Source organism: Halichoerus grypus, chromosome 2 (genome assembly GCF_964656455.1).
Source record: "Halichoerus grypus chromosome 2, mHalGry1.hap1.1, whole genome shotgun sequence".
Lineage (NCBI taxonomy): Eukaryota > Metazoa > Chordata > Mammalia > Carnivora > Phocidae > Halichoerus > Halichoerus grypus.
Genome location: NC_135713.1, coordinates 98,467,366 through 98,487,590, shown reverse-complemented (window position 1 = coordinate 98,487,590; position 20,225 = coordinate 98,467,366). Strand labels below are relative to the sequence as shown.

General features: G+C 35.7%; 1 protein-coding gene across 3 annotated transcripts in view; it reads left to right on the top strand.

The window, feature by feature from the left end:
* FCHO2 (FCH and mu domain containing endocytic adaptor 2) overlaps positions 1 to 20,225 on the top strand; it is a 127,621-nt gene that overhangs the window by 43,266 nt on the left and 64,130 nt on the right. For all 3 annotated transcript variants that reach the window (XM_078067206.1, XM_078067203.1, XM_078067202.1), the window contains 3 exons: positions 7,877 to 7,981; positions 13,990 to 14,088; positions 15,379 to 15,475. In XM_078067206.1, the coding sequence (XP_077923332.1) occupies positions 7,877 to 7,981; positions 13,990 to 14,088; positions 15,379 to 15,475 (301 nt within the window). The remainder of the gene's footprint in view (positions 1 to 7,876; positions 7,982 to 13,989; positions 14,089 to 15,378; positions 15,476 to 20,225) is intronic.

Below are 20,225 nucleotides of genomic sequence, written 5' to 3'. Positions count from 1 at the left end.
ACTTAGCAGACTCCTGATGCAAACCTCGATCTCATGATCCTGAGATCAGGATCCAAGCTGAAACCAAGAGTTGGACGCTTAACTGACTGCACCAAGCAGGCAATCGTAGACACTTAAACACAAATATTTCTCATATCAGTAAATTTATTTAAAATGCTAAGGAAATGAATAAAATGTGGGATTTATTTTATTATCAGTAAGTAATTTGTTAAAGCCAGTCTTTATTTGTGAGAAGAAATGTAGCTGTTTTTTTTGAAAGCATAATTTCCTCATTTAAGAACAAATGCTCTAACTTCCCTTTTTAATAATGACTTTATGAAAGTGGGCAAATTCGTTACTACTTGGATATTCTGTTTTTATAATTCTACCCTAGAATTTACAGCATTTCTAAGTATATATACTATTTAGAAAGTTGTTTTGACTTAAATGAGTATTGCTGTTTAGTTGTTTCCTCTGAGGGCTCTTTCTTGCTTTAAAAAAATAAAGATGTTCCCAATACAATTATATTCTAAAATTGCCTCTGCATCTTTTTATATGATACCCTTCTTTTTCTTTACATTTGTTTTTGTCATTACTCAAAACACTTCGTGAGTCAACAGGTTTTTTTTTTTTTTCATTTTATTCCTTTACGATTAAGTACTCCTTTTGTTAGTTTTCCAAGATACTTCTCTAGGTTGGTACATAATTTCCATGATTCTGGCCTATTATTTTTACTTTTGAAGAGTGAGGGCTGATGTAAAAAATGTAAGTTTAGAACTTTAAAGGGTATCTTCTCTCTTCTTTCATGCCTCAAATAAGAGAAGTGAAATTTTCCCCAGCTTCCTGGTATCAGAAAGTATGCTCCAGAAGACTTACCCGTCCATTTATATTCTGAGTTAGATCCTAATCTGAACTTTTGAGATAAAGACAATAATTTTATGGTTGGAAATAGTGGAAAAATAAGTTTGTGCTGAGTTGAAAACTAAGTAGACTTAGTTTTATAGTGAGAATATTCTGGGAGGAAAAAAGAAAGTTAAGAGTATGCTGGTTTAAATTTTTAAAATTATTTCTAAACCTGTTGACTCAGTAAAAATTTTTTTCTTTAAATTTTTTTATTGTTATGTTAATCCCCATACATTACATCATTAGTTTTTGATGTAGTGTTCCATGATTCATTGTCTGTGCATAACACCCAGTGCTCCATGCAGAACGTGCCCTCTTTAATACCCATCACCAGGCTAACCCATCCTCCCACCCCCTCCCCTCTAGAACCCTCAGTTTGTTTCTCAGAGTCCATCGTCTCTCATGGTTTGTCGACTCAGTAAAAATTTGAGTACCAAAACTAGTTTGAATTCTAGAGACTGAGTGTTGGAAGAAGAAATGATGCTTCAGGAACTTCTTTCCATCTCTTAAAGTCGTATAAGTATAATGAATAATGTAAAATAATTGCTTTGGTGATACTGTAGAAATATATCACGGAGACATCTTCTAAAAGGAGTAATGCCCCTCCAGGCAGTCATCTTTTATTCCTGTTAGATTACAGATTCCTTGTGAGTGAGAAACTCATTGTATCATCTGCAACACAGTATATATGTTTACTTGGAAAAATAATCATTACAGCAAAATGTTATTTGAATTTTTCCAGTTTGTTAATACAACACAAATTAAGAGCTTATTTTTACTTTAAATATCGGCTAAAGACTAGAGTCTTGGCTTTTTATTTTTATTATTATTTTTTTAATTTTTTTATTGTTATGTTAATCCCCATACATTACATCATTAGTTTTAGATATAGTGTTCCGTGATTCATTGTTTGAGTCTTGGCTTTTTAAATGTCTTATTCAAGTATTTTTCTGATTGTTGGATTATGAAGTGATAATTTGTATATGGTAGTAAGTGTTTTAGTTCCTACCCTGTGCTTGTCATTATGCTAGATGTTATGAAGGTTATTACAGGCTAAAACACATATTCTCCCCTTCTGTATTCAAGAAGCTTCCTTCTTTTTGGGCAGCAAAAACATTGAATAGTGCAGAACAAGAGGTTAGAGAGAGGTTTTAATGGTAAGTTTAGAAGGGGAAGTATCCTATTTTGTATAGAACCTGTAAAAAGAAAACAGGGACGATCTTATGAAATAAATTACTTTTAAAAGTATAGACACCAAACAGAAAATAAAATAGTATAGCCACAATCATTATAGCCCTATTTGGGGGGACTTTTCCATTTTTATGAATTTTTTCCAAATTGCAGATGTCTCTAGGGGTGATCACAACTCAAGTCTTCATCAATAGCTAACATATAAATTACTAGGCAGCAGAACAAAAAGAGTAGGTGTTAGGATAAGGAACAAGCAAAGAAGGGGCTGCTAGTGGGACTACGTTATTTTGCTAGGCTCTGTCACTGAAAATCACTCCATGGACTGTAGGTTGCTGATCATTTTTTTTTTTAAAGATTTTATTTATTTGAAAGAGAGAGAGAGCACAAGCAGGGTGAAGATCAGAGGGAGAAGCACACTTCCCGCTGAGCAGGGAGCCCGATGTGGGACTCTATCCCAGGACTCCGGGATCATGACCTGAGCCAAAGGCAGACACTTAAGGACTGAGCCACCCAGGCGCCCCTCATTCTTTTTTCTTTTTTTTTTTTACTCTGCATTTTATTTATTTTTATTAACATATAATGTATTATTTGTTTCAGGGGTACAGGTCTATGATTCATCAGTCTTACACACGATTCACAGCACTCACCATAGCACATATCCTCCCCAGTGTCCATCACCCAGCCACCCCATCCCTCCCACCCCCTCTCCACTCCAGCAACCTAGTTTGTTTCCTGAGATTAAGAGTCTCTTATGGTTTGTCTCCCTCTCTGGTTTCATCTTGTTTCATTTTTCTCTCTCTTCCCCTGTGATCCTCTGCCTTGCTTCTCAAATTCCTCATATCAGTGAGATCACATACTTGTCTTTCTCTGATTGACTTATTTCGCTTAGCATAAGACCCTCTAGTTCCATCCATGTTGTTGCAAATGGCAAGATTTTTTTTTTATGGCTGCATAATATTCCATTGTATATATATACCACACCTTCTTTATCCATTCATCTGCTGATGGACATCTAGGCTCTTTCCATAGGTTGGCTATTGTGGACATTGCTGCTATAAACATCGGGGTGCACGTACCCCTTCGGATACCTACATTTGTATCTTTGGGGTAAATACCCAGTAGTGCAATTGCTGGGTCGTATGGTAGCTCTATTTTCAACTTTTTAAGGAACCTCCATACTGTTTTCCAGAGTGGCTGCACCAGCTTGCATTCCCACCAACAGTGTAGGAGGGTTCCCCTTTCTCCGCATCCCTGCCAACATCTGTCATTTCCTGACTTGTTAATTTTAGCCATTCTGACGGGTGTGAGGTGGTATCTCACTGAGATTTGGATTTGGATTTCCCTGATGCCGAGCGATGTTGAGCACTTTTTCATGTGTCTGTTGGCCATTTGGATGTCTTCTTTGGAAAAATGTCTGTTCATGTCTTCTGCCCATTTCTTGATTGGATCATTTGTTCTTTGGGTGCTGAGTTTTAGAAGTTCTTTATAGATTTTGGATACTAGCCCTTTATCTGATATGTCATTTGCAAATATCTTCTCCCATTCTGTTGGTTGTCTTTTGGTTTTGTTGACTGTTTCTTTTGTGTGCAAAAGCTTTTTATCTTGATGAAATCCCAATAGTTCATTTTTGCCCTTGCTTCTCTTGCCTTTGGTGATGTTTGTAGGAGGAAGTTGCTGTGGCTCAGGTCAAAGAGGTTGCTGCCTGTGTTCTCCTTTAGGATTTTGATGGACTCCTGTCTCACATTGAGGTCTTTCAACCATTTGGAGTCTATTTTTGTGTGTGGTGTAAGGAAAGGGTCCAGTTTCATTCTTCTGCATGTGGCTGTCCAATTTTCCCAACACCATTTGTTGAAGAGACTGTCTTTTTTCCATTGGACATTCTTTCCTGCTTTGTCGAAGATTAGTTGACCATAGAGTTGAGGGTCCATTTCTGGGCTCTATTCTGTTCCATGGATCTATGTGTCTGTTTTTGTGCCAGTACCATACTGTCTTGATGATGACAGCTTTGTAATAGAGCTTGAAGTCCGGAATTGTGATGCCACCAGCTTTGCTTTTTTTTCCACCATTCCTCTGGCTATTCGGGGTCTTTTCTGGTTCCATACAAATTTTAGGATTATTTGTTCCATTTCTTGAAAAAAATTGATGGTATTTTGATAGGGATTGCATTAAATATGTAGATTGCTCTAGGTAGCATTGACATCTTCACAATATTTGTTCTTCCCATCCATGAGCATGGAACGTTTTTCCATTTCTTCGTGTCTTCCTCAATTGTATTCTATAGTTTTCTGAGTACAGATCCTTTGCCTCTTTGGTTAGATTTATTCCTAGGTATCTTACGGTTTTGGGTGCAATTGTAAACGGGATCAACTCCTTAATTTCTCTTTTTTCTGTCTTGTTGTTGGTGTATAGAAATGCCACTGATTTCTGTGCATTGATTTTATATCCTGCCACTTTACTGAATTCCTCTTTGAGTTCTAGCAGTTTTCCACATAAATTACCATATTATCTGCAAAAAGTGAGAGTTTCATTTCTTTGCCGATTTGGATGCCTTTTATTTTTTATTTTTGTCTGATTGCAGAGGCTAGGACTTCTAGTACTATGTTGAACAGCAGTGGTGATAGTGGACATCCCTGCCATGTTCCTGACCTTAGGGGAAAAGCTCTCAGTTTTTCCCCATTGAGTATGATATTCACTGTGGGTTTTTCATAGATGGCTTTTATGATATTGAAGTATGTACCCTCTATCCCTACACTGTGAAGAATTTTAATCAAGAAAGGATGTTGTACTTTGTCAAATGCTTTTTCTGCATCTATTGAGCGGATCATATGGTTCTTGTTCTTTCTTTTATTAATGTATTATATCACATTGATTGATTGTGGATGTTGAACCAACCTTGCAGCCCAGGAATAAAAATCCCACTTGGTCGTGGTGAATAATTCTCTTAATGTACTGTTGGATCCTATTGGCTAGTATTTTGGTGAGAATTTTTGCATCCATGTTCATCAGGGATATTGGTCTGTAGTTCTCCTTTTTGATGGGGTCTTTGTCTGGCTTTTGGGATCAAGGTAATGCTGGCCTCATAAAATGAGGTTGGAAGTTTTCCTTCCATTTCTATTTTTTAAACAGCTTCAGAAGAAAAGGTATTAATTCTTCTTTAAAAGTTTGGTAGAATTCCCCTGGGAAGCCATCTGGCCCTGGGCTCTTCTTTGTTGGGAGATTTTTGATTACTCCTTCAATTTCCTTAGTGGTTATGGGTCTGTTCAGGTTTTCTATTTCTTCCTGGTTCAGCTTTGGTAGTTTATACTCTCTAAGAATGCATCCATTTCTTCCAGATTGTCTAATATGCCTGCATATAGTTGCTCATAATATGTTCTTATAATTGTTTGTATTTCTTTAGTGTTGGTTGTGATCTCTCCTCTTTCATTCATCATTTTATTTATTTGGGTCGTTTCTCTTCTTTTTGATAAATCTGGCCAGGGGTTTATCAATCTTTTTAATTCTTTCAAAAAACCAGCTCCTAGTTTCATTGATCTGTTGTACTGTTCTTTGGGTTTCTGTTTCATTGATTTCTGCTCTGATCTTTATTATTTCTCTTCTCCTGCTGGGTTTAGGCTTTATTTGCTGTTCTCTAGCTCCTTTAGTTGTAGGGTTAGGTTGTGTATTTGAGACCTTTCTTGTTTCTTGAGAAAGGCTTGTATTGCTATGTACTTTCCTCTTAGGACCAGGTTCCCCTCATTCTTGCACAGACTAAAAATACAGGTAGTTGGTAGAAGAAACTTAAGTCTCTTGATATATATATATATAGGATTTGATGGATATATATATATACGTGTATATGTGTGTGTGTATTTCTATATATGTATATATATCTCCCAGATAGCCAAAGGAAACCCAGATAACCACACCTTTAAAATTTTTTTCTCAAATCTAGCAAATTTATCTCTGCTTCCTATGAAAGTACTTAGTAGATTTCAAATAACCATCTCATCTAATTGTTATGTGTTTAAACAAGGCCAGGATGTCAGAGGAAGTATACTAACAGTAGTATAAATAATGTCACATGGCCTGAGACAATGGAAAAAGAGTTAAAAAAAAAAAAATCCATAGGAGCAAACTAGAAAAGCAGTATAGGTTTTAAACACTTACTCTAGGGATGGAGAACTCAGTACAACTGTTAGATACAATAACAACAGAATTCAGTTATATATCTTCCTGATGATGTTGCTTTTAGAAACCATAATAATAGCAGATACCATTTATTTTGTATATTTAACTATATGCCAGTCCCTTTCCCAATCATTTTACATAAGTTACATTTCATCATTGCTAAATCTTTAAAAAAAATAGGTGGTATTCTTCCCATTTTAGGAATGAGAGAACTATATAAAACTCTAAGACAGAGTCTTCTGGCTCCAAAAGCAGTTTTCTTTATGCTACAAGATAAAGTGGCATCCTATATTATTTATTTAAGAATGCAGGAAAGCATGGAGCATAATGTGTTTACTAGAATGTACGTAGTTATATCTTAAGGAGCATACAGAGGGGCCTTTGTAAAGAGTAGGACTCTCTACATCTCTTGCCAATCCCGACCTTTCAGGTAAACCGAACTTCTGTTTCTGCTTCTTATTTCTAGACTCCTGACCGTAGCTAGAGAGGATTACGTGGTGTTTGGATTGTATGTACACGAATTCTGTTCTCCAGCTTCACTGAGCCCTCGGTGACTCTTAGGAGTACTTTTACTCATCTAGCATCGTCTGTTGTACCTTCTATAACCCTAGCTTGAAATGTTTTTCGTTCTTGGGAAGCTCCTAGCCCTACCCTACTGTTCTTCACTCTTAGCAGACCATCTCTTACTCACCAAGAAAATTGAGATATTTATATCTTCTCTTTTTTTGATCTTCCTTAGACTCTTAATTTACATCAGCACTCCTTACTCCCCAAGCTTCCCATGTCCAGATTGATCAGTACTTTGAAAATAGTCAAGTTTCTGGATAACCATATGTCTGCTCGAACCTACAAGTTACACAAACTCTTTCTTCTTCTTCAGTGTATATTGTCCATAGAATTTATCTTTACTTCTGTGGCTTTGTTGCTTTCTGCTGATTTCTAAGTAAAAATAGGTTCTACTACTTTCATGAAGTCCTTGAGGAAAAGATCTCTGTATAATTTGTTTTATATTAAGTTTTAATTGAATACATAATTCTCATAAAACTTGAGTTATAATAATGCAATAACAATTTTTTAATAATAGAAATCTTGAAAATTAGGCAAAAATATAAACAAATTTATAGATTTATTGGAGCATAATGGAAACTGAGAAACATCAAAGAAAATGATTTCTCAACTTTTGAGCTACCTTTATAATTATTAATGAGACATTAAATGGAATATGTCTGTGTTGTGGGAGGAAGGAAGACTTGCAGGTGTGGAAAAGAGTGTCAAGCATATTCTGATGGTATTGTCACATTTTTGTTGATTGAATTCTTAGAAACACCATACCATTATAATGTGGTTATATGATGTTACTCTGGGTTATAAAATGGGAGTATTTAACTTTTCAAAGCACATTCCATCAGACAAAGGAGAATCAGCATTTAATTTCTGCGTTATTCTGTGACTATAATAAAAATATTACTAATGAGGACTTGAAAAAAGGTGTTAAAGTTAGTTTATGTCATATTGGACTCACCATAGGCCTCATCCCTTAAAATGCATTGAAATAGTTATTTCAAATGAACTTATATCAGGAAAGCAAACAGGTCATTGTATAGTTAAAAATATTTTTGTTTTGTTTTTGTTACAGGCAGCTGTTAAATCTAAGAAAGCTACAGATACCTATAAACTTTATGTGGAGAAGTATGCATTAGCAAAAGCCGATTTTGAACAGAAAATGACAGAAACAGCTCAGGTTGGTATTTTTAAGCTTTAAATCTAAAACAGGATATTGTTTTACTGATACAAATAATATAATTCTTGTGTCAAATAATTTTTTAGTATGTTTTATTAATGCTGTTTTAAAGATACACATCTTGTTTTGGAGATCGAGGACCAAGATGCAATAACTATGACATTATAAGGGATTATTTAGGTGTATCAGAAGAGGCTGTTTAAAGAGAATTGGGGAAAGTGAGGATATTGGTAGATGATGAAAACAGGGCTGATTGTTAGCCTTATGTATGAATTATAAAATTGATTTCTGCTTAAGAAGAAAACTGGAAATGATTCACTGCTGAGAATATAGCCATTAACAAAGAATCAAGAATCCCTGCTCTTCATAGAACTTCCATTTTAGTTAGGGAGGACAGACAAAAAAGTCTGTTTCCCATAAACTTGGGATCATTTATATCCCATTTGATGTTCTTAGAGCCTTAATTAAAGGCCTAGGTTTAAGATGGGTACCTTTTATGAATCATACCTAAAACTCCTACCCCCACCCTTTTGTACTTTTTTCTTGTTTTGTGTTTTTCTCCTTAGCACCTATTGTCATCTAATACGCCATGAATGTTATTTACTCTGTCAGGATAGGCTGGGTATGCTGAGGTGACGAAGAAACCCCCATATCTCAATGGCTTACAATAGCAGGGGTTTGTTATGTTCTTATTCATCATGGGTTGGCTGTAGCTATTCTGCTTATTCTTTACTCTGCTGTTGATGCTGGTGAAGAAACCTCTTAGAACATTATTCTTAGTCATCATATTTGAATGTAGTGAAGCACACTGGTTCTTTTACCGTTTTTTTATCGTCTGTCTTCCTCCACTAAAATATAAGTTCTGTGATAACAGGGATTCTCATGGTAGGCATTCAATAAGTGTGAAGAAGGACTTTATGAATCTGCCTTTTTGGATTCTAGGGAGTCTTCTTGCTTGGAGTGATGAATGATTCCCATCTGAGAAATCAGAAGGCTTTCATGCTTGTTTGCAGGCATATACGCATCCGTCTTTACTTGCCGTGGTGCAGGCACTGTGCTAGTTGCTGGGTGTGTAACAGTATATACGTAAATAAAATATCTCCCTGCTCTAGGTGGAGGATACAATATAGAGGAGGGAGGCAAACATTAAATACATGATTAAATACAAAGTTATGATGAATTATTAAACCTGTTACAAGGGAAAAGAAGGATTCTATGAGATGGAATAATAGGAGCAACCTAATTTGATTTGGATTTGGGAGTTAGGAAAGGATTTTTTGGAAAAGTGAGATTTAAAACTGAGACTTGAAGAATGAGTAAAGAGACACATTCTAGGGCATGAGTGTTCCAGGTATTGAGGACCCCTGGATATAAGACCCAGAGGTATGAAAAAGCTGTCGCATTGTAGAAAGCAAAGAGTGCTTACTGAAACTGAGTGAAGAGGGAGAGTGGGAAGAAGTTAGAGATAGGGAAGGACAAAGCTCTATAGTAAGGGTTTAGGTTTTCTTAAGAGCAGTTGGAAGAGGGTTCCCCTTCTCCACATCCTCACCAACATTTGTTGTTTCCTGTCTTGTTAATTTTTGCCATTCTAACTGGTGTAAGGTGGTATCTCATTGTGATTTTGATTTGTATTTCCCCGATGGCTAATGATGTTGAACATTTTTTCATGTGTGCAAATCCCAAGAAGTTAGAAATAATCTCAAATTTTTTAAAAAGAAAGAAAAAGAATAGGGCATAAGTCAAATAAAGGAGAGAAAAATTAAAAAAAAAAAAAAAAGGCAGTTGGAAGACACTGAAAGATTGTATGCAGCATGGGGCTCGATCCCAGAACCCTGGGATCATGACCTGAGCCGAAGGCAGACACTTAACCAACTGAGCCACCCAGGCGCCCCCCTGATCTGCATTTTAAAAGATAATTCTGGGAATTTTGTGGAGCATGGATTATAGTAGGGCCAAACGAAAATCAAGAGTCTAGTTTGGAAGGAGAGTATAGTGGTCAGGTGAGGACGAGGGGCCGTGTGGTGGTTGAAAGAGATAATTGAGTGTGTTCGGAGATGGCAGGAGTTGGAGGATGGGGGGATTATTGGGGAGATCAGGATCTCTTGTGGGTTTTGGCTTGTAAGTTCGTGTGGTTAGAGATGAATGGGAAAGACTAGATGAAGAACTGTTAGGTTAGTTTGAGAGGTTGGAAGGGGATCAGATGTTCCATTCTGAACATGTTAATTTTGAGCTGCCTATACCTAAGTGGAGACATCATGTGGGCAGTTGTGGAAGATCCAGATAATCTGGGCTGGGTATAATGTTCACAGTCCTTTGTTTACAGGTCTGAAATCCAAAAGCTCTAAAAACCGAAAGTTTTTTTTCTGTAATTCATTTGGCAGCAAAACTTGACCAGAACTGATGTAAGGCTATTAATTTATCCTACCTACATTGAATATACATGTTTTCCTTTAGAAATATTAACGTGTTTGGTACACAGATGCCACTGCAAATCCTGCTTGCAGTATTGTGAAAGATACGGTAACAACACCACGTTACCTTTATTTTAAAAATTCAGTATGTTTGAACTCTAAAACATCTGGTCCCAAAGTTTTGAATGAAGGATTATGAGCTTGTGTAAAATAAGGGCTTGCCAGTACTCAAAGCCATAATGACATCATCTTTGAATAGAGTGTAGGGAAGAAAGGGCCAAGCTCTGAGAGACTCATCATTGACAGTTTGGTAAAAGAAGGGATGCTGAGACCCAAGTAGGAGAGGCCAGACAAGGAAGAAAACTGGGAAGTATAATGTCATGGCAGCTGAGAAATGGTAATATTTCAAGAAGGGTTTAGTTAATTGTAATAAATGAGCCTCTAACTCTAGTGAGAAAAAAAACTTCAATTTCTGTAGCAACAAGCCTTATCGTAGACTTCAGCAAGTGTTCTTTTGGCTTTTGAATCCTTAGGAACACTTGTTTATAAGACAGTTACTGGTTCATTAATTTTGCATCAACATGATTAGTTTCTGTCAGAAAATGTTTGCCTTTCAGCTATTTAATTTGGAAAAATTAGAATTTGCTAGAGTCAGAGTTTTTTATTCGTTTATATTATTTTATAAAAGTGTTCTGAAAATTTTCAGCACTCATCTTTCCCCTCATTTCTTTCTATTTTTTCATTACTTTTTTTTTTTTTTTCCCCACATTGGCATTTTGTTTATTCTGCTACTTCCAAGATGGGGACATTAATATATTTGAGCAGATGTATAACCACGCTGCTTTTAAGTAAAGGTGATGGTATACTGTGCTAATGTGTGTATGTTTGTTCTCTCTCACGTTCCCTCTTCGTCTCTGTCTCTCTGTCAGACTAGTACAATGGCAAAAAGGGCTATCATTTCTTAATGGATAGTAGACTTTAAACTTTAATTTCAGTTATTTAGAAGTGAAAAGAATTCTTTTACATTTCCATCTTTCTTTGTTCCAGGCCAAGCACGTTGACCTGATTCACTGTCAGTCTAGTGAAAATCAGATTTGGGTGACAGGACCTATATTTACTAGTGGGAAAAGAAGTTGAGTCTGTGGGATGAAAGAGGTTAGGATTTATTTAGAGTATTGTGATTTAATTATTTTCATTTGGGGTTAGGAAAAAACATGATTAAAATTGTGAATTTTCTTTGTGTTTATGCTTTCTACTATTATTTAATGACACTTAAAAACTGGAGAGAATATGGAGATTTTGTTTAAACAGTTAGGTGGCTCATTCAAGGAAGCTTTGAGATTTGCTTAAACAACAACTTCAGATTAAGGACTTTTAGTATTAGGGTGCTTTTATGTATTAGAGTGGCTGACAAAATTGTACTTTTAATTTTTTATTTTTATTTATTTTTTTAAGAGAGAATATGTGAGTGGAGCCGGGGGAGGGGCATACGGGGAGAGAGAATCCCAAGCAAACTTCCCATTGAGCGTGGAGCCTGTTGTGAGCCTCGATCTCACAACCCTGAGATCATGACCTGAGCTGAAATCAAAAGTCAGATGCTTAACCGACTGAGCCACCCAGGCGTCCCCAAAATTGTACTCTTTAAAAAAATTAATGTAACAATACATATGAATATGGTGAATTTGAAATTGCAAGGAAGAAAAGCCTGATTTGTTCAAGAAAGTTCATTCATTTATATCCAAATACTAGAGACTATAGTCCCATTGTTGAATTACTCTATGTTTAGTCATCACTAATTCTGAGGAATTGTGGTATTTAGCAGATCCCCTACCCCCTAAAAAAACCAACCCAGCACGGTTTCTAAATTGCATCTGAATCACGCTTTGAGTTTTTGTGTGGCTTCATGCTTCAAGATATTTTTAAATAATTAAGGATATGTCTTATTCAGTGTAGCTCTTTCAAAAGAGAATGAAGGTGGCACAGTTTTCTTGGAATTAGGGATTATCCATGTGAAATTTGTGGCTGTTTGACCTAGCTTTTCTGGATTTGGGTCTTACCAGTCTATGAGAAAATATCTTATTCATTAAATTGCAAAAATTTAAGCTGAAGGCAAATTCTTATAATAGGAACATAAAATAGAATCATGCTTCTGTGGATATTCCTCACTTCTTAAGAAAATAATTCAGAATCTTGAAATACTGGTATTCTCATTGATTTGGTCAAAATGAGTCAAAGCAAGACATTTTAACTCCACCATTTCTCATGAATAAAATTGATTGAAGTTTTTGAACTATTGTTACATTATTGCCAAAACTATAATTTCACCATTACTGATTTTTTTTAAAAAGTTCAGACCCTTGCATAGATATGAACATGATCATTTAGCTTAGTGATTTTCTGATCATATAACTCAGTGCTAAAGAAAATTGTATATTAAATATGGGGTGAGGAAACTTAATTTGATAATCTAACCAGAAAAAATAACAAGGCATTTAGGCCTATTCCTTAGAACTGATTTAATTTGGAAAAAAAAAAAAGGGTAATCAGGTTTGTGCAGTTGAAATGACAAATGTATTTTGTTTGAAAATAGCTAGTTCAGCATTTCCCAAATCCTGTTTTGAGGAATATTATTGTTGTGTGAGATATTAATAGATACTCAGAGAAGAAGAAAAACAAAAAGGACTGTGTGGTCAAAGAAATTTGGAACACACTGGGTTAAGCAAAATGAAACGTGTTTTATTTCAGTATTTCTTAGGCTTCTTAATTTGTTTATTGGAAGCCAAGTCTAGCAGTGGTTTTCTTCCCAGGGAATAAATATCGGAATGACCTGGGAATTTTTTCCAAACAACATTCTCATCTTTTTCCACTCCCATTCCCCAGGGAGTAGTAGAGGATCTATGCGTTCTATAATTTGAAAACTTTTTCCAGGTGACTGGATGTATCCCCACCTTCTGTTGAGAACTGCTGAGATGGAGTATACAGGCTTTTCCATATTTCTTTGACCATAGATTACCTCTTTTGAAGGCCATGTATTAATATTTCAAGGATTAGAAAGACACTTTGAGAGTCTTCGGGCTAGATTATAAAGTCTTCAGAAGTAAGCAGTAGCTTTTGCTCTGCCAACTATCTGCTCTTCAGTTGGAAACACTTCTGCCTTGGCTTTTGTGACACTTCTCATTTGGATCTCCTTCCAATTTTCTGACTGTAATTATAGATTTTAATTGTGGTGTCTTCAAACTCTGAACAAGTTCATACATGCCTGAGAAATGGCATAACAAAGTTTATATGTTAAAAAGTTAAACATTTCAGTGTATTTATTGGACCCATTTGTCTAGAAGTATTGTTAAACATTACATAATAATGTTAACTCACTAAAATAGGTTAGCTGTATTGAAATGATTTAAAAGGTCTTTTGATTGCAGGGGCATCTGTCTGGCTCAGTTGGTAAAGTATGTGACTCTTCCTCTCAGGGTCAAGTTCGAGCCCCACGTTGAGTGTAGATTACCTAAAAAAATAAATAATAATGTTAAAAAGTTTTGATTTCAGAGTGTGTGTATTTTTTATGTATATATGTAACTTTTCATATTTGTTATCCAGAAGTTTCAAGATATTGAAGAAGCTCATCTCATTCACATAAAGGAAATTATAGAATCCTTGTCAAATGCTGTAAAGGAAATTCATTTGCAAATAGCCCAGGTAAGTTTTTCCTTTTGTTGAACTGATTCATGAAAATTTTATGTTCATTTATGACTCTTTAAAAATCCAAAACTCAATTTTTTTTTTAAATTTCAGGTAAGAATGTGTATTTACATGTATTAAATATAAAATAAACTGGATTTTTTGGGACCCCTGGGTGGCTCAGTTGGTTAAGCGTCTGCCTTCAGCTCAGGTCATGATCCCAAGGTCCTGGGATCCAGCCCTGCATCGGGTCCCTACTCAGAGGGGAGTCTGCTTCTCCCTCTGCCTGCCGCTCCCCCAGCTTGTGCACTCGCGCTCTCTCTCTCTTGCTCTTTATATTTGACAAATAAATAAAATCTTTAAAAAAAAAAATAAACAGGATTTTTGATTGTTTGGCCACCAAGGATGATAATGCAAACCAATTGTTAAAATTTAACTATAGCTCAGTCCTTTTACCTTAAAATTCTGAAGTTAATCAATCTTTGAATATTTTTTAAAAATTTTACTGTTTTATAATTTAGAACAGCAGTAAGTTATAGAACTTGCGCTTAGAGGGGCATGTGGGTGGCTCAGTTGCTTAAGTGTCTGACTTGAGCTCAGGTCATGATCTCAGAGTCCTGGGATTGAGCCCCGTGTTGGGCTCCCCACTCGGCAGGGAGTCTGCTTCTCCCTCTCCCTTGTGCTTGCTTGCTCTCTCAAATAAATAAAATCTTAAAAAAAAAAAGAACTTGTACTTAGAAATTTTCCAAAAATAGGGGCTCCTGGCTGGCTCAGTTGGTGAAGCGTGTGATTCTTGATCTCGGGGTTGTGAGTTCGAGCCCCACGTTGCGTATAGGGATTACTTAAAAACAAAAAAATCTTTAAGAAAAAAAATTTTTTCCCCAAAAATATAAAAGCAATTTAATTATGACAATTTGGAGTGCATTGAAATAGAGTAAAGATGAGGTCTGTTATTTTTTATTATTAAGGATCTAAAAATTATTAGAGATCTATGTAAGTTTTAATTTATCATAAGAATTATGTGTCTAAAGCATTCAAAGATGAGGATAGGAAACTTCCTTGACTTCTAAGACTGTGGGGCTGTATCTTCAGGGGTTCATGTAAACAGTGGTTGATACCCACAGGTCTACTAACAGTACAAGGTAACAGCAGCATGTTAGGTAAATGAAAGTTCTCAAAGGCTTTGGGTCAAAAAAAACACATATTTTAGTGTAATGAATTTTAATTGCTTTGTGCAAGTTTTGTCTGAAATACAGTAAGAATTTTTGATGGAAAAAGAAAAAAATTATCTTTATTTCATTTTAATAGGTCCATGAAGAATTTATAAATAACATGGCTAATACTACAGTTGAAAGCTTGATTCAAAAATTTGCTGAATCAAAAGGCACTGGGAAGGAAAGACCTGGTAAGATGATAAACTCTGGGGGTGCCTGGGTGGCTCAGTTGGTTGAGCATCTACCCTCGGCTCGGGTCGTGATCCCGGGGTCCTGGGATCGAATCCCGTGTCGGGCTCTCTGCTTGGCGAGGAGCCTGCTTCTCCAACTCTGCCTGCAGCTCTGCCTGCTTGTGCTCTCTCTCTCTCTCTGTCAAATAAATGAAAATAACATCTTAAAAAAAAAAGATAAACTCTGTAAGGAAATGTATACAAATCTCGCATCTAGCAACAAATATATTTGCTTTTAATTTCCCAAACTGCAAAGTGGAGCTTAGGAGATACCTAAAAATCTGTAAAATATCAAGTATCATTTACTTTGTGTCTGATGATAGGTTAAATTAATATTTTTATTCTGGCCTTTAGTGGTTAGTAATTTAATATTAAAGTGGTTGTTATAACCTTGGTTAATATGTTGTCGTTTATTTACATTTTTCAAAGGCTTAGCAACAGAAGCCCAGTTTATTATTTTTATTTTTTTATTTTTAATTAAAAAAACTTTTTTTAAGTTTATGGATGTTGACACAGTGTTATGTTAGTTTCGTGTGTGCAGCATGGTGATTCACCTCCTCTGTGGGTTATGCTATGCTCACCACAAGTGTAGCTACCATGTCTCACCATACAACACTATTGCAATATCATTGTCAGTATTCCCTATGAACAGAGGCATTTTATAAGAGGAAGGTGGGAGAGAATATTGAGCCCTCACAGCGTTGAGGTCAACAGAGAACCTTTCATAAAATTTAATAACTTGTAAAATTTTCTTATTAAAATATGTATCCAACATATATATATATTGAATATATATATATTTGTTTTATAAATAAGTTGACTATATATATATATATATATATATATATATATATATATATGTTGGGTATATATATATATGTTGAATATATTACCTGTATATTTGTTGCATGCTCTAAAACATTCAGACAGTGTTTTACACACTGGAGATAACCAGTGAACAAATGAATACAGGAATCCTGGTTCCTGTTTTATGAACAAATAATTACAGTATCCTGAATCTTTAACTTTTAATAAGCATGTTATGATCTATCAAATGTACTAAGCCCATTGTCTTGCTCTGCTCAGCATAGAGTCTTCCAGATTTCTTGATTTTGTTTATTGGTTATGATACCATGTTCTTGTAAGATACTTGTTTCACTCTACAGGTAAAAATAATTCAGCCTAGTAAAGAAAATATGGTTTGGAATTCAGGAAAATGGTTAAGTGATTTGTCGGGAAGTCTGGGAGCCATTTTTCTTTAGCGCAGTTCCCAGAACTAAGGCTTGTAACCTAAATCTTCTTCAGTTTTTCTTTTCAGATTTTATTAACTTTCAAATCATTGATTCACTTACATTAATATTTTTCCCTTCAAATTTTCTTTTCATGCTTTCTCTACCTACCTGTTCAATTGCAGCGTTTTGTTTCTGCATACTGGCACAGTAGAGATTTCTTCTCTAATCCATTTTACATGTTATACAGCACATTCATATTTTGACTATACAATTAGGAACTTAAAATTGCACTACTCCTGAATCTTTGACTTTTCATCATAGACAGAATGAAATTTAGGCTCTGGATTTGGATTTAAAGCTTTTTCAGGATCTGCTCTGACTAGTCTTTAGTTTTTCTGTTATTAGCCTTCACTGTAGCCAACTGGAACTGCTTGCTGTTTCCTATACATGCCCCTTTTCCTCCTTGGTACCTTAGTTGCCCTTATGTTCTTATTCTAGGAAATGCTATATCCCATTTCCTTCCTGCCCCGTGTCTTCCCATATATTTGTCAAGCAAATAAACTCTTAAATACCCAGGTCATTTGCTACTTCCTCCATCGAAAGTGCCAGAGAACTTGAACTGTACTTTTTTCCCCCTCCTTTGTTATTGGTGCTGTCTACCTTAAATTTTAATAATTGTGCAGATGTGAAGAAAAGTTCTGTATTTGATTCATCTGTTTATCTTCTTTATGGGTAAACAGTACATTTTTGTTGAGTGAATGAACAAACGGACATATCATAGTAAAGGTAGGATGTTAGGAAGGTTGCAGTGGATAGACTTGCTATTAGAAAAGTCTTGGTGAGGACTAGTAAATAATTATGGTTAAAGTTTAGTGAGACTTACTCTCTGCCATGTAATGTGCCAACCACTTTGCAGGCAAATTTTGATCTTCAGCAACTGTTTGAAGTAGGTACTATTATTCTCATTTTAAAGATGAGGGAAATGTTGAGAGGTTAAAGGATTTGCCAAAGTTAGTACATGGCAGAGCAGATGGTAAAATGCCAGGATTCTTGACACCAGGGCCTATGCTTTGGAGAAATTAGAATAAAACTGAGTAAGTTCACATATATAGAGAATGAGGATGTTGAGATATATAACTACAGAAAAGTATTAAACCCTAAAATTCCTTATAAAGAGATTAAATTATGGGGCGCCTGGGTGGTGCAGTTGGTTAAGCGTCTGACTCTTCATTTCGGCTCAGGTCATGGTCTCAGGATCGTGAGAGCGAGCTCTGTGTCAGGCTTTGTGCTGGGTGTGGAGCCTGCTTAGGATTCTCGCTCTCCCTCTGCCCCTCACCCCCTGTGCGCACCTGCGCGCTCTCTAAAAAAAAAGATTAAATTATAAGTGAAGACCAGTTAAGAGAGGTAAAAACAGTTGGAGAACAAATACAGTTTTTATATAGAGCATTTAGAAGTGCTGATAGATAAAAGCAAAGATGTATTGCCCGATTAAAAGTGCCTTAGAACACTAAACAAGATCAGTAAATTGTATTATTATCGGTATCCTGTTTGTGACATTATGTTGTAGTTTTGCAAAATGTTATCATTGCAGGAAATTGGGCAAAGTGTACAAGGAATCTCCCTGTATTTTTTTTTTTTTTAACAACTGTCTGAATCTAATTATCCTAATAAAAATTACAGTTATTTTAGGGGCACCTGGGGGGGGGGTCTCGGTTGGGTGTCTGGCTCATGGTTTTGCCTTGGGTCATGATCTCAGGGGTCGTGGGATCGAGCCCCAAGTCCAGCTCCATGCTCAGCATGGAGTTCACTTGGGATTCTCTGCCTCTTCTTCTGCCCCTCCCCCAGCCTGTGCTTGAGCACGCACTCTCTCTCTCTCTCTCTCTCTCAAATAAATAAAATCTTTTAAAAAATTTCAGTTATTTTCTTATCTGTGGTATTACTTAGCCCTGTAGTTTGTGGTCTGTTCTTTAGTAGCAGTGAAATTTTTAAGCCTCATTGCCCTCATCTGTAAAGTGGGGATAATAATAGTATTTCTTTATGGGGTTGTTCTCAGGGTTATATGAGATAATGTAACATTTATTGAATACTTAATAAATGCTATGTTAAAAAAGTAATACATTTCTGATAAATGGGTAGCTACTAATAGATACTGTTTCTTTTATAAATTTAAATTTACTGGCCTCAGGATATATTGTGACATGTAGAAAATCCCTGTAGCTAAATGGTAAGGCCAGGAATGGTGATGACATGGGCTTTCTTGGAATAATCACTAAGCCAAGAATTAGGTGACTGTTTTAGGGTGACTGTTGACACTGTGACTATAAATGACTGATTTTCAAAAAAAAAAGTGGTCCTAGAACTAACTTTAAAAAGAAAGAATGGTGTCGGAGCAGAGTGGGTGGAATAAATATTACTTCTCTAGTTGGCTTGCTATGGGTGACTAGTTAATAGCTCTTTCTTTGTATTTGTTCAGCTTATGGGCACCTGAACAAATGAGTCTGGGGGCCTATTTCAGTGATGAAAATTTTGTGTTTCTCAGAAAAATAATATACTCAAAAATGTGCATTTGATTGTATGGAATTCATAGATTTAAAGGATTTTGTTTTGTGAGATGTATTCTAACGTTCAATTGTGTGAACTGCTAATTGCTGTTAATACTTTATTTCTCTTGTTTTGTAAGGGCCCCCTCTGGTGGATGAATTCCTTCTTAAACTAGTTTTCGTCCTGTGGGATTTATATTTTAAAAAGAAAACAAGTTTGTTAAAAAATTTATATATCTAAAAATTAACCTATTTTTCTTGTGCTGAAAAATGACCATTTTTTCTTTAGTCAGTTATTTGTTCAAAGATACAACCTTTAACTTTATGTCCAATTTTCCTATGTAAATCAAACACTTTGAGAACATTAGAACTTTTTTCCCTATTCATTGAGACTATTTTTATACTACTTATTATATGAAGTGCCTTTTTTGTCATTACTTTTAAAAAAATTAAGATGGGGCGCCTGGGTGGCTCAGTCAGTTAAGCGTCTGACTCTTGGTTTCGGCCCAGGTTGTGATCTCAGGGTTGTGAGATTGAGCCCCCATGGGGCTCCGTGCAGAGTCTGCTTGCCCCTCTCCCTCTCCCCCTCCCCACTCATGCACGCATGCGCACACACACTCTCTCAAATAAAGAAAATCTTTAAAAAAATAAAAAATTAAGATATAATTGACATATAGTATTGTATTAGTTTTAGATGTGCAACGTAATGATTTGATGTGTGTATATGAGAAATGGTTACCAAAATAAGTTTTAACGTATATCCCTACACAGTTACAGTTTTTTCCTTGTCATGAGAACTTTTAAGAACTACTTTCTCAGCAGCTTTCAAATACATAGTACAGTGTTGTTAACTATAGTCACCATGCTGTATATTATTACATCTCCAGGACTTATCTTACCATAGAAGTTTGTACCTCTTGACCATCTTTAATCATCTCA